The sequence below is a fragment of the Carcharhinus amblyrhynchos genome, chromosome 9 (genome assembly GCF_965287045.1).
Source record: "Carcharhinus amblyrhynchos chromosome 9, sCarAmb.v2.hapA, whole genome shotgun sequence".
Lineage (NCBI taxonomy): Eukaryota > Metazoa > Chordata > Chondrichthyes > Carcharhiniformes > Carcharhinidae > Carcharhinus > Carcharhinus amblyrhynchos.
Genome location: NC_137332.1, coordinates 43,690,906 through 43,717,407, shown reverse-complemented (window position 1 = coordinate 43,717,407; position 26,502 = coordinate 43,690,906). Strand labels below are relative to the sequence as shown.

Genomic DNA, 26,502 nt, shown 5'->3' with positions numbered 1-26,502 from the left:
TTCGGCAGTTTCTGTCATGTTTTGAGTTCCATTTGCTGCTCCTACGCTTGGCTCTGTCCAACACTACACTGACCCTTAGGTGCATGTCATGTGTTATCTTATACTTCCCACTCAGAAAGGACAGTAGGACTAGAGGGCACAGCCTCAAGATAAGGGGGGAGCAGTTTAGAACGGAGTTGAGGAGGAACTTCTTCACTCAAAGGGTGGTGAATCTCTGAAACTCTCTGCCCGTTGAAGTGGTGGAGGCTGCCTCGCTAAATATATTTAAGTCACGGGTAGGTAGATTTTTGACAGACAAGGGAATTAAGGGTTATGGGGAGAAAGCAGGAAAGTGGAACTGATCCACTTTAGATCAGCCATGATCTTATTGAATGGCGGGGCAGGCTCGAAGGGCTAGATGGCCTACTCCTGCTCCTATTTCTTATGTTCTTATGTTCTTATATTACTGTATGGGCAGTACTGTACTCAGTCCTGTATTAACCCTTTATAATGTCAGACCTTTATACTATGCTAACCTCAAACTGCAATTTCAATCTCTTCTGATCTGTTTTCCAGTTCTCAGTTCTTAGATTAGATTACTGGAGCTATGTGTGGTAGGCGATGAACAAGAATTTGCAAGGAATGAAGGAAAATGTAGAATTAAGGCAAGACAGTAGTAGTGATGATCAGTTGTAGCATCAGTCCCACTATTGTTGGCCGATCATAAGAGATGGAACATGCACTGAGACAATTAATAAGATTAGTGGTGAGTTTTCCCAACAATTTTTAAATGAAATGGCCCTATGTCTTCAGATCATTAAAAAAAATGCAGATATATTTTATTCTATCTAAAAAGGAAATAGCATATGTTGCACATTAAATCTCAAAGTGAATAGAAAAGCTAAATAGTGCACAAGAGATCTTTTATGTTGCCTTGGAAAGAATGTACAATTTATTTATTTTGATTTCAGCTTAAAAAGGCCCAGGAAGACCTCAATGAGGCTTTGCTAGAGAAGGAGGAACTGACACTACGTTGCCAAGAATTGGATATTCAGGTTGGTGTACCATAACCTACAATCTGATCTGCATTTGGGAAACAGCCCCTTGGCAGGTGCCTATGAACCATTTAAAATTTAATTTAAAAGATAGGGGTCAGCATACTCAGTCAGAGTTGATCTCAATGTGTGGGCAAAGGGTTTAAAAACAACTTTAAACCACACTGCCGGCACTGATCTCATCTGTTTACATAAATTTATACTGTGAACCATGAAGTGGTCCTATTGTGGATTCTCCATGTGTTTTTGTAGCTTACCTCTTGACTTATTGAGCATTGCATTTTTTTTTATTTGTGGGACATGGGTGTTGCTGCCTGGCCAGCATTTATTGCCCAACCCTAGTTGCTCTTGAGAAGGTGGCGGTAAGCTGCCTTCTTGAATCGCTGTAGTTCACGTTCTGTGGGTTGATCCAGAATGCTGTTAGGGAGGGAATTCCAGGATTTTGACCCACAACTGTGAAGGAACAGTGATATATTTCCAAGACAAGATGGTGAGTAGCTTGGAGGGGAACTTGGTGTTCCCATGTATCTGCTGTGTGCTTGTCCTTCTACATGGAAGTGGTTGTGGGTTTGGAAGGCACTGTCTAAGGATCTTTGATGAATTGCTGCAGTGCATGCTGTTGCTCCTGAGCATTGGTAGTGAAAGAAGTGGATGTTTGTGGATGTGGTATCAAACAAGCAGCCTGCTTTGTCCTGGATGGTGTCAAGCTCCTGAGTCTTGTTGGAGCTGCACCCATCCAGGCAAGTGAAGAGTACTGCATCACACTCCTGACTTGTGCCTTGTAGATACTGGATAGGCTTTGGGCAGTCAGGATGTGAGTTACCGCATTATTTCTAGCCTCTGGTCTACTCTTCAAGCCACTGTGTTTATGTGGTAAGTCCAGTTGCGTTTCTGGTCAATGGTAACCCCAAGGATGTGACAGTGGGGAATTCAGTGATAGTAACACCATTGGATTTCAAGGGGTGATGGTTAGAGTGTCTCTTATTGGTGATGGTCATTGCCTGGCATTTATGTGGCATGAATGTTACTTGCCACTTGTCAGCCCAAGCCTGGCTATTGTCCAGATCTTGTTGCATTTGAACATAAAGAGTCGTGAATGGTGCCAAACATTGTGCAATCATTGGTGAATATCCTCACTTCAGACCTTATGACAGAGGGAAGGTCATTGATAAAGCAGCTGAAGATTGTTGGGCTTAGGACACTACCCTGAGGGACTTCTGCAGTAATTTAATATGTTGCAGAGCAATGAAACAGTTATTGTAGTTTTTAAGTGTGCAACAGATTTATTTACAAAAGTTTATCTCTAGAATCACAAGATGTCTGCACCATGCTTAACTCTGTGATGATGATTACTTTAGTTCTGTGCCCACACCCAGGCTTAACCATTTAAGAGGAATGAGCATAGATCAGTTACTAGCTTCTCATCATAAACCAGTATATTTGAGTCATTGCACATGTTCTTCAATGAAAAACAAAAGTGCTTATCTTAAGTTAAATATTCTGAACAACAAACATACATGGATCAAGTCATTTCTAAGAGAAAAATAACAAGTTGGCCTCTAAGCATGGACATAGTCTGAAATACGAAGGTCTCCAGTGACTTTGCTTAGATCTACGCACTAGGAGTTGTAGTTCTGTGTGATCAACTTGATTGTGTGAACCTGAGCGAAACCCAGTCTTGAAGTTGACCATAGATAAATGGGTAGAAGTCGATAACCTAATTCTGCCATAGCTAATAATGTAGTGATTGATGTGGAGAGTGAACTTTCTACCAATGAGATTCATGTTCCAATTTTGACAAACATGATTGCAGTTTAATGATCCCAGTGCCTAGCAGAGTATTTGTGTTCAGTTTCCATTAAATGGTGTAATGCATAAGCAATTGGTCGTTTGCTTCCTCCAGTGTGCTGAGAGAATATTCAATCACATTTGCTATTGTGCCATGTGTTTCTGCATATAGATTGAAATGCACAAGGATTCACGGAGATGCTATCTTCATATTTAATATAATGCTATTTGCTATGTAATTGTCCATGCCCATTGTGTGTTCTTGCAATGATTGTAAAGCCGTTGGACATCTTATTAGAGATGGTCGTTGCCTGGCACTTGTGTGGCTCGAATGTTACTTGTCACATGTCAATCTAAGCATGGATCTTGTCTAGGTCTTGCTGCATTTGAAACTGGACTGCTTCAGTATCTGAGGAAATTGGTAGAGAGGAAATTGCAGTTGTGAAGAAGTTGTTTTATGAATCCAAAAACAGAAGATCCTTTATGTAACGTGGCTCTAAGAGTTGATATGACAATTGTAAACATGTTTTTCTAATACATTTTACTTTAAAATGTCTTCTGAGGGTGTGTGAGGGTAGAGGAACACGTGAAGATGACGAGTCAGGGTGTTTGTGGGTGGAGGGTCAAGGTATTTGAGGGCATATCAATTCAAGGCGTTCTAAGGTAATTCCTGTAGCTCCCTAATGTTGGAAGAGCATTGTGAGCATATATCTTGCTCTCCATCAATTCCAGAGAACATTAGAGAGGATGTTGGGTTTTTACTATGTGCTTTTAGAGAAAGGAATTCAAAGTTACAGTGAGAACTCCATTTAAACGAATTCCACCCTTGTTTTTGTAGCATTTTTTTTAAATTTAAGTTTCCCTCAAATCATTTATAGTAGAAATAAACTTGTAATGGGTATTGACATGGCATTTGTTACAATTATGTCATGAATAGAAATATAGTGATTTTGTTAAAATGAAAAGCTTGCAGGAATAAATCTAATGCAGAATAAAGTTTTCTTTTAACTATGGTAAAATTAATTGTGGTGAACAAAATGTTTTAAAAGTGAACTTGGAGAATACAATTTTGATCTGGATTTTGTGATCACGCCACTGTTTTTTGGAAGTAGTAAACCTAATAAATGCAATTACTTAATGCAAAAATAATTCTCTTTTTGACTTAAAATAGTTTTGTTTTGCAACAAACCATTGATGAATGGAATCCCGCAAGAACAGCATACTGACTTTCCTAAGAGGTTCCTGCTTTAAGTTTGCCAAAAAAAATTGCTTTAACCTAATCAAATGATTGGATTGAGTGAGAAAAGATTAAAACCCCTTTGTTTTTAACTGCTCCTCAGATTTTAAGTGATATATTGTTGAATTTCAAATTATTTTTCACTGGTCCATTTTGAATTTAACACTGATGAACATTCCCTTATTGCTCTCTTATTTTGTTCTCTCCCTTTAAGTGATCACATCTTGCTTGACTTTGATCCTTCATCCCCACTATTTAGTTTAAAGCCCTCTATACTACCCTAGTTATACAACACACCAGAATACTGGTCCCAGCATGGTTCAGGTACGCATCCCTTTGTCCTCAATACTGGTGCTGGTGCCCATGAATTAAAATCTATTTCTCCCACATCAACTTTTGAACCATGCATTCAACTGTCTAATCTTATTTACCATGAAATCCAGAGATTACCACCTTTGAGATGTTGCTTTTTAATTTAGTCCATAACTGCTCATGCTCCCACTGTGAAACCTCTTTCATTGTCTTATCTATGTCATTGGTACTATGTGGATCCTAACAGCTGGACCCTCTCTCCCTCCCAGCGCAGGTTCGTCTCCAGTCCAGAGTAGATGTTCCATTAAATTAAGGGGTGGTAGTTATAGGACGGATGTCAGGGGTAGGTTCTTTACCCAGAGGGTGGTGAGGGATTGGAATGCCCTGCCTGCTGCAGTTGTAAATGCGCCTAGTTTGGGGGCGTTTAAGAGATCCGTGGATAGGTTTATGGACGAAAAGGGATTGGTTTAGGTTAGTGGGTCATTGTTTTGTAACTGGTCGGCGCAACATCGTGGGCCGAAGGGCCTGTTCTGCGCTGTAATGTTCTATGTTCTATGTTCTATAACCTCGCACCAGGCAGGCAACCTAACCTTCTAGATCTCCACTCTCAGCTGCAGAATGTTTATCCACTGGATTATAATCCAGTAACAAGGGAAAATAGTCACCTGCCAATCACCCACACTTAGGCTAGAATTTTATTGGCCCTGCCTGAATCAAGGGGTGGGTGAGGCTCGGAGAATGGCATTCTTCTTTGGCCTCGGGCGTGATCGTACGAACCTCAGGCGGATGTGCCAGTAAAATTCCACCCTTAGATTTCTTTTTCCAAGCGTGTTTCTGACTGCCCGTTGGCTAGGCAAAGTTCTTACTCTCTACCCTTGCTGCCTTATGCCAAACTCTTCCAAAATCTCTTACTCTCCTTCCTTGCTGCTTTATGCCCTTGACTCCCAAGATGTGATTCTTCAGTCCTTTGTGTTCTTATACTAAAGGAGTTATATTTCACACCATATGTTAAACAAAGAAATATGCAAAGGTTTTGAATAGAAGAGAAAATTACATGGAATATTCACCTCGTTTCAATTTGCTAAAGTAAACTTATTCCCTTGATCAACATTTTTCTAAACAGTCCAATTCTAAGAGTGAGATTATAATGAACTTCTTGTGGAAACTGACTTTCATAATCCTGTGTTTTATGAATGAGGAAAATGAACGATACTTGAACTCAAGGCCAACACATGGAAAGAAGTAATTGAGATTTTATCTTTCTCATTCTAGTGCTTATCATTTTTGATCATCTGTTTTGTCATTCCAGCTGTATTTTTCTGACGTCTCATTTGGTTTAAATTCCCTGTGTTGATAATGACCTGCCATGATTTCATAAACAGCACCTGGATAAATAAACATTTAAAAATGAATTGAGTTCCGCAATGTCTTGCCAGCTTTTATAATTTCATGAACACTGATTTTTACAATAAGGGCTGGATTTTATCTCCTCTGCTTACATGGAGCTTAGGGCAGAACGGTTTGTTTCTGTTATAAGTGTCTGCGTAATTAAGTACAATGAAAAGTGCCTACTAACTTTTAAATTTTGTTTCTGATATATTATTTTTAAAATGGTAAAGTATTTGGTTGAAAGAGGACCTTAGTTTTCTCAGTGTTTCACAAAGATCCATTTTCTCATTTGCTCTTGAGCAGGTGTGGACAATAATCTGGGGTTCAGTTTCTGATTGAGCACACATAAGTATCATCTGTATATTACAGTTCAGTGATTGAAATTGAAGTGAGTTTAGTTTGGGACTGAAAGCAGCATTTGTTGATCTGATTCCTGTCTATTCTGTAAATGATGTCCATGTTTATGGGTAGTTTGCTGGAGGTGAGGTGCAGTCTTTCTGCAAAAAGATGGAGAGGAAGGTTGGTTCAATGACACATGCTTGTTTGATCCCAGTCTTCAATGAGAGTAGGATATATGGTGATTCTGTTGGTGAGGACCATGGCTTGCACGTCAACATGGAGTAGACGGACAAGAATGACAAATTTCTAGGCGTAACCAGATTTGAGGAGGATACTCCATAAACCTTCACACTTGTTGTGAGGTTAAAAAAGGTCATGTTCAGTGGTTGAGTGTTAGAATGGCATGGCAGCAAAGTGGTTAGTGCACCTGCCACACAGCTCTAGGGATCCAGGTTCGATTCCAGGGTTGGATCACTGTCTGTGCAGAATCTGCACATTCTCCCCATGTCTGCATGGGTTTTCTCTCACAGCCTGAAAGACATGCTGGTTAGGTGCATTGGCCATGCTAAATTCTCCCTCAGTGTATCTGAGCAGGCACCGGAGTGTGGTGACTAGGGGATTTTCACAGTAACTTCATTGCAATATTAATGTAAGCCTATTTGTGACACTAATAAATAAACTTTAAACTGATGCAGTTACTTACATTTTCCTTGCATTTGCTGTGTAGTGAAAAGTTATATCTGTGGTACCTCTCAGTGGCAGATAACCACAGTGAAACTCTGGAAGAAGCTGCCCAGTCACTGGGAGGAGGCAATTGAGGAGGATCTTTGGAATGATGTTCCATGTGGCAGATAGCAGGGAGACACTTCTGTTATTACTGCAAGCAGACTTTCTTGAATATAGTCCTTGAACTCCCTCCTGGAATATACTCTTTTTTTTCCCCAGATGAGGGATATGAGATGGTGCAGCTGTTTATTAAGATTAATGGTAAGATTCCAGAAATATTGGGAATCATCTCTCGACAAAGGCAAATATAGCTGATGAAATTTATCATCATCTGCAAGGAAAATTTGAGAAACAGAATGTCAAACCTGAGTCTAAGATCATAGTTTACTGGTGGCAGTGATTCTCATACTCTGGTATGCCTCAGGGCCCTGGACAACCTACAGCAGACACCTCAAAGCCCTGATGAAATCGCACCAGTGTGCTTTGGGAAGATCCTCCGAATATATTGGCAACAAAGGCAGTCCAATAGCAGCATCTTCTCCCAAACCAACTTGCCCAGCAGCAAGACGCTGATCACTCAAAACCAGCTTGTTTGTATTTCTTGGGGAATTTCACAGTGACATCATTGCAGTGTTAATGTAAGTTTTACTTGTGACTAATAAATATAACTTTAACTTTTCTGACTCCAAATTCCTATTCAACATTTCTACTCAGAACTTAGTTACGACAAGCGAAACACTTTCAGAGGTGCCCTTAAAGCATTCCTAAAGAAGTCAAACATCCTAGCTAACTTGTGGGTATCTCTGGCTTGAGACCAAAACTGACATGGAGAAGGTTCATTCTAGAAGGCAGCAAACACACTGAGAAACTTATTTGGAATACAAAAAGGTGAAATTGTGATATTGGAGAGCATACACTAACCTCCCAACAACTAATTTATCCGACTCTGTAATCATCACTTGATCTGTACGTGGTAGATTCTGAAGATGGCGCATTGGACTGATCAGCCATCTCAAAACCCATTGAAGCAGAATGGGAGCAAATTGTCCTTTGATTCCAAGAGACTACTTATGAAGAATTGCCAGGACTTAATGCTGCTTCATTAGAATTTAGCTATGATCAGCTATTATGTGATACCATTAGTTCAAACACAGTTCACAGAAAGTACTGCTGAAATGGTCTTCATCATCTTTTCATCATCATCTTCATCATCATCCGTCATCAAGGAGGAAATAGCGAGGCATCTTGAGGGGAATTGCTTGGTAGAGCAGACGCAGCACGGTTTCGTTAAGGGGAAGTCGTGTCTGACAAATTTATTGGAGTTCTATGAGGATGTGTCTAGGGCGGTGGATAGAGGAGAGCTGGTGGATGTGGTCTTTCTTGATTTTCAGAAGGCGTTTGACAAGGTACCTCACAAGAGGTTAATGCAGAAGGTAAGGGGGCATGGAGTTGGGGGTAGCGTGTTAGCGTGGATAGAGGATTGGTTGTCAAATAGGAGGCAGAGAGTGGGGGTTAATGGGTGCTATTCGGATTGGCGGTTGGTGACTAGTGGAGTACCCCAGGGGTTGGTGCTGGGGCCTCAGCTATCTACCATTTATATAGATGATCTGGAGGAGGGAATCGAGTGTATGGTGTCGAAATTTGCTGATGGCACCAAGATTGGTGGAACGGCAAATTGCGCGGAGGGTGTGGAGAGTCTGCAGAAGGGTCTAGATAGGCTGGGCGAATGGGCCAGGAACTGGCAAATGGAATTTAATGTTGGCAAGTGCGAGGTGGTCCACTTTGGTAGGAAGAATGGTAGGAAGGACTATTACTTACATGGCGAAAAACTGCAGCAGGCGATGGTGCAGAGGGACCTTGGGGTCCTTGTGCATGAGTCGCAAAAACCCAGCCTGCAGGTGCAGCAGGTGGTCAGGAAGGCGAATGGGATGCTGGCCTTCATAGCGAGGGGGATTGAATATAAAAGTAGGGAGGTCTTGCTGCAGCTGTATAGGGCTTTGGTGAGGCCGCAGCTGGAGTACTGTGTGCAGTTTTGGTCGCCGCACTTACGCAAGCATATTTTGGCCTTGGAGGGAGTGCAGAGGAGGTTTACTAGGCTGATTCTGGAGTTGAGGGGGTTGAGCTATGAGGAGAGGCTGAATAAACTAGGCTTGTACTCGGTAGAGTTTAGAAGAATGAGGGGAGATCTCATTGAGTCATATAAGATGATGAATGGGATGGATAGGATAGAGGTGGAGAGACTCTTCCCGCTCAGAAAGGACAGTAGGACTAGGGGGCACAGCCTCAAGATAAAGGGGGGGCGGTTTAGAACGGAGTTGAGGAGGAACTTCTTCACTCAAAGGATGGTGAATCTCTGGAGTTCTCTGCCCGTTGAAGTGGTGGAGGCTACCTCGCTAAATATTTTTAAGACGCGGGTTGATGGGTTTTTGATAAGCGAGGGGATTAAGGGTTATGGGGAGAGGGCGGGAATGTGGAACTCAGCCACGACAGATCAGCCATGATCTTATTGAATGGCGGGGCAGGCTCGAAGGGCTAGATGGCCTACTCCTGCTCCTATTTCTTATGTTCTTATGTTCTTATCTTTTAAAGGGGATGTCAGAAACTGCCACTTTTGTGAAGGTGATTCTTTAGAAATGTTCCGTTGTTAATGATTATGTGAGAAAGTGAGAAATTTTAAAGTGTCAAACAAATTTTTGCATCTTCTTCGGTTTAATAGTGCTATTGCAACAGCTTGGGATGAGTCAGATATCTACTACATAAAATTTCAATGCCTTGGCCAAAGATGTATTTTGGAGCAGCATGGAGGAGATAAGCTAACTCCTAAGTAGAGTGCAAGGTTATGTTTTCATTTGAAAATGGTGACCAGGGATGGACTAGCTCACTCATCAAACCTACCTCACACTATGATACCCAGAGCAACATGGTGAGACATCTCCTACCACACTGTCTGCAGCCATCTCCTGGCTAGGTAGAAAAAGTGAAAAAGAAACTCTGAGCTAATAAGAGAACAACATCTCCAAAAACCTTCCATATGATCTCTCCATATGATCATAACTGACCACGAGATCCCATTGTCCGTGCGTCTGTTAACTGTTTTTCCACAAGTAGAATTAGATCTTGAGAATGTATATTTTTTATTTGGCTTGATTAGGTGGCAGAAAAAAAAATGCATCTCTGCTTTTAGGTTTCTACTCTCCAAGAGGAAAGAAACAGCTTATTAGCTGAGAATGACCTTATGACAGAGAGGATAAACCAATTAGATGCATTTGATGATCCACACAGCCTTGCCGGCAAGAAATACTTTAACTTGCAGTTTCAATTGGAGCAGTTACAAGAAGAGAATTACAGGTATGATATTCAATTCCAGTTATTAACATTTACAGCTGAATCTCTATGTATTGTACACCTTATTGCAAGATCATCACTGCAACTACATACCTCAGCTATGAGATGGGGCTTCATAAGTTCTTCCAAAAGCTCAGATCCAAATACCAACACATACATCCAGGTAGCCTGACTAGCCACAGGACATTACATACATTCCTGACTTTCCTCTTGTCAACAGTGTGCTTGGGAGAACCACTTGCCATGTCTTCCTTCCCTTGCTTCAGTGCTGTTTTCTTTTCTGTTTTTGTTTAATAGATTAATGAAACTTTCCTGAATGCTTTTCTCTCTGAGATATATCTGTGCTCCTTCAAGAATGGGCTGTAGATAATCTCTTATTAATCACTGCAATGTTGGCTACCATGCCTTCACCTGCTGAGGCCCTAACCTCTGCAATTCCTTCCCGAAATCTCTCCTCTGCTCTACATCACTTTCCTCTTTTAAGGCACTCTTTCAAACCCCATTTCTTTCACTTTTCCTAATATTTCCTTATTTGACTCAGCATCAAATTTTGCACTATACTCAACCCAGGAAGCACCTTTGACATCTTTCTCTGCAATAAAAATGCTATATGAATACACAGTGTGTTGTTGATTTTGCAATCTCTTCCTACCAGTCCGTTGTCTCGGCTTCCTTTTTACCTTTTCTTGGGTTTCCTGTTTCCTTTGCCTTTTAAAATGTTTATTTCCTGCTTGTTGTGCAGCTTTTTTTTGACTATTTTATACAAGTTATCTCTTGAGCATTCCACACATCTGCCACTGCTTACTTACATCACTAGATGGAGCTTCATAGCCTCCAGAACATGTAGAAACCCCAGTCCCTTTACTACATCATCACTAATGAAATGAGGGACATTCAGTTTAGTCCCAATTTCTTGTACAGTTAATTAAAAGTAAATGCTCAATCTAAATGACAAAAATATGAGTGATTTTAAAATGTTGCTGAATAATTTGTCAACTCTCTCACTCTTCCTGTCCTCAATCTCAATTTTTCCCATCTGTCTTGTTTTCCTTTTTTCAGATTCCTTTTGTTGTTCTTGCACGCTTGCTCACTATCATTTTCATGTGTTTCACTCGCTTGTCACTTCTAATATTCTGATCCACACTTTGGCTGCTTGAGTTAGCAGTAGAAAAGTTAAAGCTACTTGTCACTATATTTCCTCTGCTTCTTTCTTTCTTAAACTAGTGTTTATTTTTCTTTGGTTTTGTGTCTCTTTATTTCTATTTTGTTAATCTATTAATATTTTTATTGTAAGTACAGCTTACCGCTTGTTCATTATACTTGAATCTGCTGCATTCTTCTCTTCCTTTCTGTAGTTCGTCATTTTATTTGCGTTACAATCTTCTTCCCCAATATGTGACTTCAGTTATTTTGCTTTCTTCCTGATAGCAAGTTGACTTACACATCAATATATTTAGGGATCAACAAAGTGAAAAGTGTACTCTTTTTCCTTTTTTTTAAGTTCTATTTATGTAAAGGTGCCTTTGTGTGCAGAATTATTGCTTTGATAGCTTGGCAAAAATTGTACCTAAATCACATTACACAAGTATGCAAAGGGTGTAGTTGAGAGAGCTCTGCCCCTAATCTCCCCTCCCCATTCCTACATCTGGAGGCTGCTTGGTTTGGCACATTCTTGGCTATCAACTTTGTGTGTAGGGAGTTCTGTCCTATTAATCTGTGACATAGCCAGATATATCAGTGCACTGAACAATCTTCTATATATCTCTACCAAATTATACCTATTTCTCGAGTTTCATCTGTATATATAATATTTGGTCTTTCACAACGAAAAATTGAAGACCTGAATTACGTATGTTTAATATATAATTTAATATAGAATCAGGAGAGAAATGCAACTTTGTAGCACAAACAAGTATTGAAATTATTTCCTAAACAAGTGATTTCAATGGTTTATAGCTGCCTTTTGAATTGCAATATTAGAATATGGCTTGAAATTGCAAAATATCCATTATTTTTACAATTAATTTGTTGCTATAGGTATCACAGTAGACACAGCAGTCAGTGCCTGATTCTATTCTTGCTAAAGGGTTATTGGTTGTGACATAGTCCACTGCAAGTGTGGTCACTCAGATTGAGGCTTTGTTTAGAACATATTCTATTTTTATCATTCTGTCTAGACTTGAAGCAGCAAAGGATGACTATCGTGTTCACTGTGAAGAACTAGAGCGACAACTGATTGAGATACAGCACAGAAATGATGAATTAAACAGTCTGGCTGAAGAAAATCTTGCTCTAAAAGATGAAATTGATGTCCTAAGGTAAAGGAATAGTGATAGTGAGAGGAATTTGTCTATTTGTACATATAAACACTAATTAGGAATTGTCGCATGGCAATTTGTACTGTTAAAGGTTGTTCACTGGTTGAAATACCAGAAATAACATGATGCCATGTTGATATCATTTGTGACCTGTGTGAAATTTGTACATAAGATTACATTGCTGCTGTGAGAAATCAGTGAATAACTTCTCCATTATCTAGCTCTCAAGTAATACAGGGTAATTTCTCTTCTCTCATATGACGAGAGATTTTACAGCCTTGCTCAATTGAGACCAGAAATTCCCACCCGAAGTCAGTGGACATTTTCGTTGTCCATCCCTCACCCACTTGGATTCCCTGGCGGGCGAGGCGGTAGAATTCCGATGATAGTTTAAAAATGACAGACAGGTGGGCATTGACAGGAATATACTGGAAATTCATGAATGTAGAAATTTTATAGCCCCGCCCATTCTGGCATAATTGTTTACCACTGTGCAGTTTACTAGATTGAGAATTTTTTGTTACAAAACTCCTATCAGGATGTTATCAGTGTAGTTCAAATAAATAAATAAATGAGAATTCTGCAGGATTGTCAGTAGACTTTCAGTAAAGTGCAGTGGTTCCTAGCATACGCACTCTAACCAAACATTAGCTAGGATTTTTCAATCAGAATTCTTTGAACATCAACAGTACTCCATTTATTTTAAACCTTCTAAATCATATGTGTGCAGGGCAGCCTGGTATTAAAGCCCTGTATCCTGACTTTCCATAAAAGGTAGTTTATTGTCAGGTAGTTTCAGCCTCCTGGTGTCTGTTGCATTTCATAACAATTCTGATGAAAATCAGATGTTCTGATTTTAAGATCTTTCCACAGGTGCCACCTGAGCAGTTGACTATTTCAGCATTTTCTGTTTTTGATATCAGATACTGCAAATGCATCTGCAGTGATTTGCTTTTGCACTTGGTGATTTGTTTTGTATTTTTATTTGTCCACTGAAGAATACAACTGTAAGACGCAGGGGACAGAAGTAGGTTATTTTTCTTAATCAGTCTGCTCCACCATTCAGTGAGATCATGACTTATTTGACATGATAACCCTCAACTCAATGATCCACTCAGCCTTGAACACACTCAATGATCCAGTCTCCACAGCCCTCTGCAGTAAAAAATTCCACAGATTTATTACCCTCTGAGAGAAGAAATTCCTCCTCATCTCTGTCTAAAATGGACCACTCTTGAGATAATGCCCTCTGGCCCTAGACTTTCCTGCAAAGGGGAAGCAACCTCTCAGAATCCACACTATCAGGTCCCCTAAGAATCCTACGGCTGGGATTCTCTCAAAAAAACCAAAGTGCCCAACAGGCAGGAAAACGGAAGATTTTTCCTCATTTTTTTGGAGGTACTTAGTTTCATGATTCTCTGGCACTTTGTGCATTCACAGAGTGCCTCTGAGGGATTCATGCTGGAAAAGGGGGGTTGGTGCCTCATCCCACCCAAGAGTCCAGCAGCATTGTCCTATGCTGTCAATGAGCAGCTCAGCATATGCGCTGGGGTCCCCACCACCCCCATTGTCGGCTTCCCGAATGCCAGCCTCCCAATTTACCGGCCGATCCAACCTCTCCTCCCAGCTCCCGGGCCAGCCCCAATTATCCTCTCCCCCACCAATCCCATTGTAGAGTGCACAGCAGGCGTTTCACCTTCCCGCCCACCAATTGCTCCCCACCCCACTAGGCCCACACCCCACCCCCTCTGCACCCCCACCCCCCAACCCCCCCCCACCCCCACCCCCACCCCCCTTGCACCCCCCCACCCCCACCCCCCCTGCACCGCCCCTGCACCCCCCCCTCCGCCCCCACCCCCCTGCACCGCCCCCACCCCCCATCACTTATATCTTCCAGCCTGCTGTGATACTCGAGCAGCGCAGTGGGTCGGGAAAATCCTGGCCTATATGTCTCACTAAGGTCGTCTCTCATTCTTCTAAACTTCAGTGAGGACAGACCCAAAGTACCCAATCTCTCCTCATAAGGAAATCCCTCCTTAGGCAGGATCAACTGGTGAATCTAGCTGCCCCCACACCAACACAGGTAGCCAGCATCAGGGTATCAGGACCCTTCTGATGAGTCCTCTGGCAGATTCCTGACATTTCCCCCGCCCCCCCACATCCCGGCACTATGGTGCTCAATCGGGCACTGCAAGGTGCCTGGTCAGCACAGTTAGGGTGCCAGTTCAGCACTGCCCAAAGCCCCTAGTGCAGCCATGGTGTCTGGTCTCCACTATTTCAGAGCAGTACTGCTTCTCGCTGGCATTATGTCTTGCTGGTGAATGGAGAAACATCTGGGATGGGGGAACCAGCCCTGCCAAATCCATTAACGACACATAAATAAGGTTAATTCTAGGGCGAAACCATTCTCACCAGCAAAACTGGGTAAATTAGATTTTTAGCCTAGCACACTATCTTCCCAGCTCGCCACGCTGATCGACCAGCGAATCGAGCCGATAAAATAGCACCCACAGTCTATCTATGTAGCAGTGGTTCTATCATTTGTGATTTTAATTGAATTTACAGATCTATACAATTCTGCTCTTCCAATATTAATGCGGTTCTGGAAAATCCCAGGAGGAAGGGGTTCAATCAGTGGTTCCATTAGGCTGTTTTGATTACCATCCTTTCTCAGGCCTGCAGCTGCTTTCCTCTTATTCACTCTTATCTTGTAGGCTTTTTAGTAATTTGTTTGAAGTTCATTTCTGAATCCAGTGTTCCTGTTGGCCTTGTGTGCTGAACTTTGCTGCAACTGATTACAGAGCAAGATATCAAATGAGTGAAGTGTTCACAGGAAGTTGGGTTTTAACAACATCAAAGATTTTTAAAAATCTAATTGAATCTTGTTGTGTTATGTGTATCAGAGCAACATTATTCATTTACTGCGTGATCAAGGATGGAGACTTTCTGTTTCAGAGTGCAGTTAAACTTAATGTGAACAGCGATTTAAAGAAGGTTTCTAGTTTTTAAGCTGAATGCACTTCAAGATTGGGCGCAACACTTTTCAGGCCAAGAAAACTCTTCCGTATTCTGACCACTGTTTTCACAGGAATTATTCAGATAAAGTCATCAAATTAGAGGCTTCAGTGGAGACGTACAAAAAAAAACTCGAAGACCTGAATGACTTGAGGCGGCAGATGAAATTGTTGGAGGATAAAAACGTGATGTATGTGCAGAATACAGTTAGCCTGGAGGAAGAACTCCGAAAAGCTAATGCTGCACGTGCTCAGTTAGAGACATACAAAAGACAAGTAAGCATCAATGGCAATCCTCTTCTCTGAGTGGAGTGTGTAGTTTCATGATAGATTGTTAGTTGTACTACAATTTAAATAATTTAAACATAAAATGAAATAGTTTCCTGGGCACTTTAATCGGTAAATGCACTGTTCAATGCAATACAAGGTCATAAAGGCTAGACAATTATACAGTTGATTTATGGTCTGTGATGAGTAAGTAAGTAAGATGCATCAGCATCTCTGATCTAGGGATATGAAAACTCAAAAATTTAATTTGATTCCAAATGCTGGGACTGTTTGAAATTTTAACAAACTAATTATCTTCTTGTAGCTTTCAAAAAATACTGTCATTGGAGGAAGATATGCTATTGTATTTCACTACCAGCCAGCCTGCTGGCACAGTGGTTAACACTGCTGCCTCACAGTGCTAGGAACCCAGGTTCAATTCCCAGCTTGGGTCACTGTCTGTGCAGAGTCTCACTGTATCAGCGTGGGTTTCCTCTGGGTGCTCCGGTTTCCTCCCACAGTCTAAAAAAAGTACTGGTTAGGTGCATTGGCTTTGCTACATTCTCCCTTAGTGCACCTGAAAAGTCGCCAAAGTGGGGCAACTAGGGGATTTTCACGTTAACTTCAATGCAGTGTTAATGTAAGTCTACTTGCAACACTAATAAATAAACTTTAAACTTACCATCATGAAAATGCTAAAATTATGTAGTTTTTAACTTTTATTCATTCCTGAGATGTAAGTTTGCTCGCAAGGTCAACATTGGGTACCCATCTGTACTTGCTTTTGATAAAAACAAGCTTTTTATGCTAACTTATTGAAATGCCTACTGCATATGTATGACACTAGATATTTGTGCCATACTGTTGTTGCCCTAATTGAATAAGAAGTCTCACAACACCAGGTTAAAGTCCAACAAGTTTATTTGGTAGCAAAAGCCACTAGCTTTCGGAGTGCTGCTCTTTCATCAGGTAAGTGGGAGTTCTGTTCACAAACAGGGCCTATAAAGACACAAACTCAATTTACAAAATAATCGTTGGAATGTGAGTCTTTACAGGTCATCAAATCTTAAAGGTACAGACAATGTGAGTGGAGAGAGCGTTAAGCACATTTAAAGAGCTGGGGCAGTTAGTGAGATTTTGTAAGCCCAGGCAAGTCGTGGGGGTTACAGATAGTGTAACATGAATCCAAGATCCCAGTTGAGGCCTCCCTCATGGATCTTGGCTATTGGTCTCTGCTCAGCGACTCTGCAATGTTGTGTGCCGTGAAGGCCGCCTTGGAGAACGCTTACCCGAAGATCAGAGGCTGAAAGACCATGACCACTAGAGTGTTCCGCAACAGGAAGAGAACACGCTTTCCTGGTGATTGTCGAGCGGTGTTCATTCATCCGTTGTCATAGCGTCTGCAAGGTTCCCCCCAATGTACATTGCCTTGGGACATCCTTTCCTGCAGGTAGACAACATTGGCTGAGTCGCAAGAGTTTGTACTGTGTACCTGGTGGATGGAGTTCTCATGTGAGATGATGGCATTGGTGTTGATGATCCGGCACATCTTGCAGAAGTTGTGGCAGAGTTGTGTGGTGTCACGGTCACTGTTCTCCTGAAGGCTGGGTAGTCTGCTGTGGACAATGGTCTGTTTGAAGTTGTGCGGTTATTTGAAAGCAAGAAGTTGGGGTGTGGGTATGGCCTTGGCGAGATGTTCGTCTTCATCAATGACATGTTGAAGGCTCCGGAGAAGATGTCGTAGCTTCTCTGGTCTGGGGAAGTACTGGACAACAAAGGGTACTCTGACCGCCGTGTCCCGTGTTTGTCTTCTGAGGAGGTTGGTGCGGATTTTCACTGTGGTGCGTTGGAACTGTCGATCGATGAGTTGAGCACTGTATCCTCTTCTTATGAGGGTAGCTTTCAGCGTCTGGAAGTGTCTGTTGCGATCCTCCTCATCTGAACAGATCCTTTGTATACGGAGGACTTGTCTGTAGGGGATGGATGCTGGAGAAGTGGAGCATCATGAGGTTATCTGTGGGCTTGCAGTACACTGAAGTGCTGAGATGACCATCCTTGATGGAGATGCATGTGTCCAAGAATGCAGCCGATTTGTCCAGCACTTCCCTGGAGCAGAAAAGCTACGACATCTTCTCTGGAGCCTTCAACATGTCATTGATGAAGATGAACATCTCGCCAAGGCTATCCCCACATTCCCACTTTTTGCCTTCAAACAACCACGCAACCTCAAACTGACCATTGTCTGCAGCAAATTACCCAGCCTTCAAGAGAACAGTGACCACAACATCACATAATCCTGCCACAGCAACCTCTGCAAGATGTGCCAGATCATCGATACGGATGCCTCATCTCATGTGAGAACACCATCCACCAGGTACACAGTACATATTGTTGCAACTCGGCCAACGTTGTCTACCTGATATGCTGCAGGAAAGGATGTCCTGAGGCATGGTACATTGAGGAGAGGCTATGACAATGAATGAATGATCACTGCTTGACAATCACCAGACAAGAGTGTTCTCTTCCTGTTGGGGAACACTTCAGCGGCCACAGGCATTTGGCCTCTGAATTTAAGGTAAGCATTCTCCAAGGCGGCCTTCATGACACACGACAGCACAGAGATGCTGAGCAGAGACTGATAGCCAAGTTCTGCAAACATGAGGACGGCCTCAAGTGGGTTCATGTCAGACTATCTGTAACACCCACAACTTGCCTGGACTTGCAAAATCTCACTAACCGTCATGTCTGGAGACAATACACATCTCTTTCACATATGCTTAACCCTCTCTCCACTCACATTGTCTGTATCTTTAAGACTTGATTACCTGTAAAGACTCGCATTCCAACCATTATTTTGTAAATTGAGTTTGTGTCTTTATATGCCCTGTTTGTGAACAGAACTCCCACTTACCTGATGAAGGAGCAGCGCTCCGAAAGCTAGTGGCTTTTGCTACCAAATAAACCTGTTGGACTTTAACCTGGTGTTGTGAGACTTCTTACTGTGTTTACCTCAGTCCAACACCGGCATCTCCACATCATCGCTCTAATTGAGAGCAGTTTACTCAGAATAGATCAGGGATTGATCCTGAGAATTTATCTTTGTTTGACTAATGTTGGGTAGTGCGTTTACTTAATGAACCAGTGGGGAGGGACACACTGCACAAGTTACTACAACTGTGCTATTTGATCTAATGACTTTTTGTAACACTGATTGCTTTATTGTCATTAAAAGGTTCAGGAACTTCACAACTCATTATCTGAGGAAGTAAGAAGAGCTGACAAACTGGCCTTTGAATTGAAACAGATTGAGGAAAAGCATGAAACATTACTGAAAGAAAAAGAGGCAAGTACCCTTGGTGTTCAGCTACCAAGGTATTCAGATCTCTGCGCTATATTGTTAGGAAGAAGGACTTTGCAGGGTTGGGTATACCATTGTCATTTCTGGTGCTGAGGTTGATATTGGTTGGTCTGTCTGATTTTAGTTTTTAACTTTTCTGTAGCATGGAACTGGCCATTTCAGAGGACAGATAACAGTCTGGCCTGAATTTTTTGGATGGCAATGCCTCACATTCTTCCATCCAAAGAGTCAGTCGGGAGCACATCCCTGCCGACTCCAGGTGCCCCACAGCCATTTTATGTTTGAGCAAGTATTAAGTGTCTGCCCCTCACTCAGAATTGGCTGGCAGCCCTCTAGTTCCTACAGCAATGCAGAACATTTGAAGCATACGAGTAGGCACCGAAGGCCCAGGTAAGTTCAAGGGATCCCAGAGCTGGGAGGACAACGAAGGCCTGGAGAGGGTATGAAAATTGAGCCTGGCAATCCACTTAAAGGCTTGAATTGGGGTGAGAATGGGCTACCCATTGAAGGTCTTGCCCACCTTAGGGTAAAAATGTTGTGTTCAGGGCATGCGGAAGCTGGAGTGAATAGTATCCTTTTAATGCTACCCCGGTAAAAATCCATCGATAGGGGAGCAGTAAGTTCTGGTCATTGCTGTGAATCTGCAGTCACCTCTTTAGTCTGGCAACTCATCATCCAAGAATTTTTGATTACTAACTGTCGGGCTTCAACATGGTAGAATTAAGTAGCTAAGTTATCGAGACCCGCAGCTCAGAGGCGGGCTACCAACCTGGCAAATGGTGAAATTATTGAAAATAAATTTTGTAATTTGTCCTTTGGCACCAAGGAAAAAAGGAATGAAATATGTTGAATTTTATAAAAATTAAACTGATTTACTGCCACCCCAAATTGTGATTGACCCGATTGTGATCTGCAGTGTTGTAACAAGGAATTCTTCAAGAAGAATGTCCTCATGTTTCCACCATCTCAGAACAGCAATGGATGGCTAATAATGTCCAGTTAGCATTATTTTAAGATGGCATGAGATAATATTTTATAGTAAATGCATTTTAGAATTGTTGCTATCTGTATTTGTCTATATTGTGTTCAGGCAATGGTAAACACAATATGCTGTGATCATGAGTCACTGAGGATTTTGTAAAGACAATGCCAGCCTGGTTAAGCTCAAATAAGCTAATCTCTTTCTTTATTTTTACTGTATGTGATTAAGTGTTTGCATTCTTTGCCATGTTTGTATTAGAATGCAGCTTCAGTACAGGACAGTGAAGTTGATTGATTGTGTATTTTATAATCATTCTCAGGTGACCAGAACCTAGCTCCATCAAGGTATGTGATGGAACATAAGTCTGAATATTTGCCTTAAGTAATTTTTCCTGTCCAAATGTCTATTATAGAACCCCTTCAGTGTAGAAGGAGGCCATTCAGCCCATCGAACCTGCACCAACAACAATCCCACCCAGACCCTATCCCTGTAACCCCACATAATTACCCCGCTAATCTATGGGTGGGATTTTCCAGCCACACACTCCCAGAAATTCCACCCGAGCTCAATAGAACATAAGAACTAGGAGCAGGAGTAGGCCATCTGGCCCCTCTAGCCTGCTCCGCCATTCAATATTTGGCTGATCTTTTCATGGACTGAGTTCCACTTACCCGCCCGCTCACCATAGCCCTTCATTGCTTTACTGTTCAAAAATTTATCTATCCTTGCCTTAAAAGCATTCAATAAGGTAGCCTCAACTGCTTCACTGGGCAGGGAATTCCACAGATTCACAACCCTTTGCGTGAAGAAGTTCCTCCTCAACTCAGTCCTTAATCTGCTTACCTTATTTTGAGGCCATGCTTGCTAGTTCTAGTTTCACCTGCCAATGGAAACAACTACCCTGCTTCTATCTTATCTATTCCCTTCATAATCTTATATGTTTCTATAAGATCTCCCCTCATTCTTCTGAATTCCAATGAGTATGGCCCCAGTCTACTCAGTCTGTCCTCATAAGCCAGCCCTCTCAACTCTGGAATCAACCAAGTGAATCTCCTCTGCACCCCCTCCAGTGCCAGTATATCCTTTCCCAAGTAAGGAGACCAAAACTGTACACAGTATTCCAGGTGTGGCCTCACCAGCACCTTATACAGTTGCAACATAACCTTGCCGTTTTTAAACTCCATCCCTCTAGCAATGAAGGTCAAAATTCCATTTGCTTTCTTAATTACCTGCTGCATCTGCAAACCAACACCTTGAGATTCCTGCACAAGGACAGACAGGTCCCTCTGCACAGCAACATGCTGCAATTTTTTACTATTTATATAATAGTCCATTTTGCTGTCATTCCTACCAAAATGGATGACCTCACATTTACCAACCTTGTACTCCATCTGCCAGACCCTCACCCACTCAGTGAGACTATCTATATCTCTCTGCAGACTTTCAGCATCTTCTGCACACCTTTCCATGATTGCCCCTCACTTGGTGGTCCATAGACTTTTCCATAGTCAGCCCCTCCCCCGGTATGATTCCCATGGTGGGCAGAATGGGAAAATTCACCATAAGGATCAACTTATCATGGCCAATCAAACTAACCTGCACATATTTTGAATGTGAGAGGAAACTGGAGCACCTGAAGGAAGCCTTGCAGACACCAGAAGAATGTGCAAACTTCACACAGATAGTGTCACCCGAGGTTGGAATTGAACCCAGGTCCATGGAGGTGTGAGGCTGCAATGCTAACCAGATAGTAAATGGATAATGATTTCTTCTTGAAAAGAGATCTAGTTCAGAACTTCAGACTTATTTTGAGTTACAGATTCAAGGGGAATTTGCAGAGGAAGCTCAAAGAGCAACACCGAAGAAATCATCTGTCATTAATTAAAGATATTTCTCCCGGGGGGCCTTTTGAAGCCTTTTGAAGTTAGTTAGTTTCCGATAGAATTCTGGGGTTGGCTTGGTTCAGGTCAGCATTTGGTGAGATACTCTTAGTTTGAAAATGAGAATTGGAGAGATAGATCTTTATTCCTGTCTTCCAGCAGATGACTGTATTGTTTTCTTCTTTTCCTCCTTGATTTTACTTGGTGGAACAGTTTTTAAGACTCCTATCTGTATATTCTAAGAAAGGAACTTATTTATCATAGCTTTCCATCATTGTTGCAGCCCAAGTAATCCCAATTTTTGATCCTTTTTAATCTCTAAAACATTTGACACATTTCAAGATAGAATTCAACTAGGTTATTTCATTCTCCACAGGGTTTTTTGAATGCCTGATGAATATCTGACTGGCTGGCAGTTCCCATTGTTATACTGATCTAAGTCCAGCATTGCTTTTTTAAATGTATTTCTTTCAAGAGAGTCCCTAATTAAAGTGGAGCTTGACACCCACCAAATTGAAATTCCATGCAACAGGTCTGCAGTATAATTAGTATAAAATTTGCAAAGAAGTAGTCAACTTACAATATTAGGCATCAGGTGATTTGTGGCAGCTATTTTTAATCAATGCCTTTTCTTGTATTTCCTTAAATTAGATGTCAGTGGTTAGCTGTTGAAGTTGTAGGTAGATACAACTCAGTCACAACGTCCCATCATCATGGCACTTGCTTAGTTGTCATTTTGCATCCGTGAAGCAGATTGCAATGATAATTTTCCACACTACAAGCCCCTGTTAGTGACAAGGAAAACTAAACTTCGTCAGCGCTGAGTTTAAAAGTCACTCTGTAAAATTCACACAACATATTAGAGCAAGTAATGGAGATAATTAATGAACAGGATTTTATAGCGTCGCACATCCTGAAACTGTAAAATCCTGCCCGAGGTCAGCTGACCTTCCCGTTGTCTGTCCCTGACCTGGTCCAATTCCCATGGCGGGTGGGGTGGCACAATTCCTGTGAATGCCTATAATCTTGTCTCTTTATTCAACTGGCAGGTTAGTAAATCACATGAGATTTCATATTTATGAACTCAGCAATTTTCCCTTACTCTGAGTTATTTTTCGTCTGCATTTGGTGAGAGGTATTGAGCAATATCTTTGAAGAGTTGCTTGTCGCTGTTATTTACTAGTATTTTTTCCTCCAGCGACTGATAGTGGAACGTGATACTCTCAGAGAAACCAATGAGGAGCTCAAATGCACACAAGTGCAGCAAGATCACTTGTTACAATCAGGTATGATTCAGTTTTCTTAATTGTTCATTTTCTGTATTCTCTACTTCATGTAGTTTTCCAACAAGTAGGATTGTGCAGAGTGTTTAACATGCCTTTAAATCCATATATATATAAACTTATTCATGCTTTGTCATGACAGCATTATTTGGCATTGTATTATTTAGACGTTTTTCATTTTCAAATAAGACACCTGGCCTTCATAGCGAGGGGGATTGAATATAAAAGTAGGGAGGTCTTGCTGCAGCTGTATAGGTCATTGGTGAGGCCGCAGCTGGAGTACTGTGTGCAGTTTTGGTCACCGCACTTACGCAAGGATATTTTGGCCTTGGAGGGAGTGCAGAGGAGGTTTACTAGGCTGATACCGGAGATGAGGGGGTTGAGCTATGAGGAGAGGCTGAATAAACTAGGCTTGTACTCGGTAGAGTTCAGAAGAATGAGGGGAGATCTCATTGAGACGTATAAGATGATGAATGGGATGGATAGGATAGAGGTGGAGAGACTCTTCCCGCTCAGAAAGGACAGTAGGACTAGGGGGCACAGCCTCAAGATAAAGGGGGGCAGTTTAGAACGGAGTTGAAGAGGAACTTCTTCACTCAAAGGGTGGTGAATCTCTGGAATTCTCTGCCCGTTGAAGTGGTGGAGGCTGCCTCGCTAAATATTTTTAAAACGCGGGTTGATGGGTTTTTGATAAGCGAGGGGATTAAGGGTTACGGGGAGAGGGCGGGAATGTGGAACTGAGCCACGACAGATCAGCCATGATCTTATTGAATGGGGGGGCAGGCTCAAAGGGCTAGATGGCCTACTCCTGCTCCTATTTCTTATGTTCTTATTATGTTATGTTCAAACTATTTCCTCCTCCTACTCGATTGGAATTTTGTAACTCTGCCAGAACACAGAATCCATTAAAATTCTCAAAGTGTTGTTTAACGTCATTGATAAATGTGAAAATACCCACTTCTGGATTTTCATGCAAAACACTTTTTTTCAAATTGTTTATATCTGGAGAACTAGGTGTGGTATTGGTATGAAATGGTGCCCTGGATCAAGGAGATGTAAATGAATGAATTATATTAAAGCAGCTTAATTTCCAACAACAAATGGTGAATAATTCAAATTTTTGTTCTCCAGGTAAATTTTCTCTGGATTCACATGACCATCTTGCAGCTGAAATTCTTCCTGTGGAATATAGGTATAGTTCTTTCATTCCTACACACTCCAAAATTGAAATCCTTAAAATCATTGAATTTCGGGTTTTTTTTTACATTGTCTTTTCAATGTAAAGACAGCTTTAATTTCTGGCAATGCCAAAACTAAATCTTTAGTCCTGAATTTCCACAGATTACCTCAATCTACTTCCAACCATTTAAAGTGTTTTTCCAGTAGTTCCATCAGAGTAGTCCCCATGGAGATATAGTATCCTGATATTTAAAATAAATGTACATTTTAAACACTTTAACACCAATAAATAAATAAACAAAAAAAATTTCATGCAGTGAACTTTTCTAAATGTTATATTGTTTGTTGCATTTGTCAAACGTGGTGATAGGTATTGCTGAAAACTGATTAGGTAATTATTACACCATAATATCCAACTTTCACACAGATCAGACAAAACTCCGAAATACAGATATAATGCTGGGACAGTCACTTCAAAGAGTAACATTGCAATTCATTCATATGCGCAGGGAGAAGTTCATCCGACTGCAACATGAGAACAAGATGTTAAGATTGCAACAAGAGGGATCAGAAAATGAACGTATTTTGGTGCTGCAGAAGCAGTTAGATGATGTGAATCGGACAAAAAATGAATTGGAGACAGAAAATAGGTACGAATATGTTGGTTATGATTTCATCTGCTCTTCAGCTGCTGATTTCTGAGGAAATATTTTTAAATGCTAGGAACTAGTCTGACTTGTGCCCTGCTGGTTGGTGGAGGACTGTGAGAGTGGTCAGGTTGGGTCAGGAGGGTGGCTGGATCAGGCCGATGGGATTAGTTAGATTGGGGGGGATTAATCAGGTCAGGAGGTTAGTTAGGTCAGGTGGTAGTTATGTAGTAAGAATTGATGCGGGGATCACTAGGGTATTTCGGGAGTCAGTTTTGTAGTTACTCAGATCTTAATTTAGGTTTTAATCTAGGTAACCAGGTGAGTATCACAGAACTGTCCAAAGTCTTTTGAAACCAAAGCTCAGAGTTTGGGGATGGTCTCAGGGAGCAGGGGAATTGCCCATCAGAATTTCTAATGAAACATCTCAAGCAGTTCCCACGTAGGTTTGCATTTCATAACTTCCAAAGTGCCTGACACACATTTTCAGTCATGTCCAGTATCTGATGATTTGGAGATTGGAGGATTTGGGCCCATTTGTTTTTAATATGTATGAGGATTATTGAATACTAAAATAAATAAGTGACTTTAATTTTGTACAAGACAGTTGAAATATTGCATGGAGTGCTGAATGTCTCATAGGAAAATATTCTATTCTATGAAATGGTTGAAGTAAGATTTGCAAAACTGATATTCAAAATCTGAAGCTATAGATGTGAAGAAAGAAGTGAAGTTTTTTTTAACGACAACAGAAAAAGTTAAAGAAAGAGATTTTCAAAATTGAGAATGGTTTAGAGAGGTAATTGGTGAATAATTATTTCCATTAGTTGGTAAATTGGTAAAGATTATTAGATCATCACGAGGAAAGTTAGAGGAAATGCTTTCACATGGTGAGTGACAATTAAGGCAGAGAACATAAAATGTAAAAAAAAAGTGGTTAAATATTTGGAAGGAAAGAATATAAATGGATACGGATCAAGAGCAAGGAAATAAAATTAGGAGTGATGTCTTCAGTTGAAGAATTACCACCAGCATAGCACAATAATGTAAAATAATAATTGGTTTAACCATTTCTTATGACCTTTTAAAACAGAATTGAAACCCAGCGTGTGCAAGAACTACAACATCAAGTTGACGATCTCCAGAAAGCCTTGCAGGAACAAGGCTCTAAGTCGGAAGAAGTAAGTTATTGATTAAGAGTAATTTAAGGTGCTATTATTAGATTTATAAAGTAAAGAAGTAGAGAAGTAATTGGTTGCATATCTTTATGGGGCTTATAAACAATGGCTCCGATCTTCCGATCTCCTGATGAGACATGTTACCCAGGATACAAATTGGGACCCTGTGGAGGACCAAATGCAGGAATTGCCTAGTAAGTTTTGAACTTCTGGTGGGCCGTTCCCC

General features: G+C 41.2%; 1 protein-coding gene across 1 annotated transcript in view; it reads left to right on the top strand.

Moving 5' to 3' along the window:
• hook1 (hook microtubule-tethering protein 1) overlaps positions 1-26,502 on the top strand; it is a 72,163-nt gene that overhangs the window by 32,181 nt on the left and 13,480 nt on the right. Inside the window, exons 8-16 of the mRNA XM_080195537.1 lie at positions 951-1,034; positions 10,010-10,173; positions 12,348-12,488; positions 15,577-15,778; positions 19,002-19,112; positions 23,188-23,275; positions 24,404-24,464; positions 24,961-25,101; positions 26,192-26,279. Coding sequence (XP_080051663.1) covers positions 951-1,034; positions 10,010-10,173; positions 12,348-12,488; positions 15,577-15,778; positions 19,002-19,112; positions 23,188-23,275; positions 24,404-24,464; positions 24,961-25,101; positions 26,192-26,279 — 1,080 coding nt within the window. The remainder of the gene's footprint in view (positions 1-950; positions 1,035-10,009; positions 10,174-12,347; positions 12,489-15,576; positions 15,779-19,001; positions 19,113-23,187; positions 23,276-24,403; positions 24,465-24,960; positions 25,102-26,191; positions 26,280-26,502) is intronic.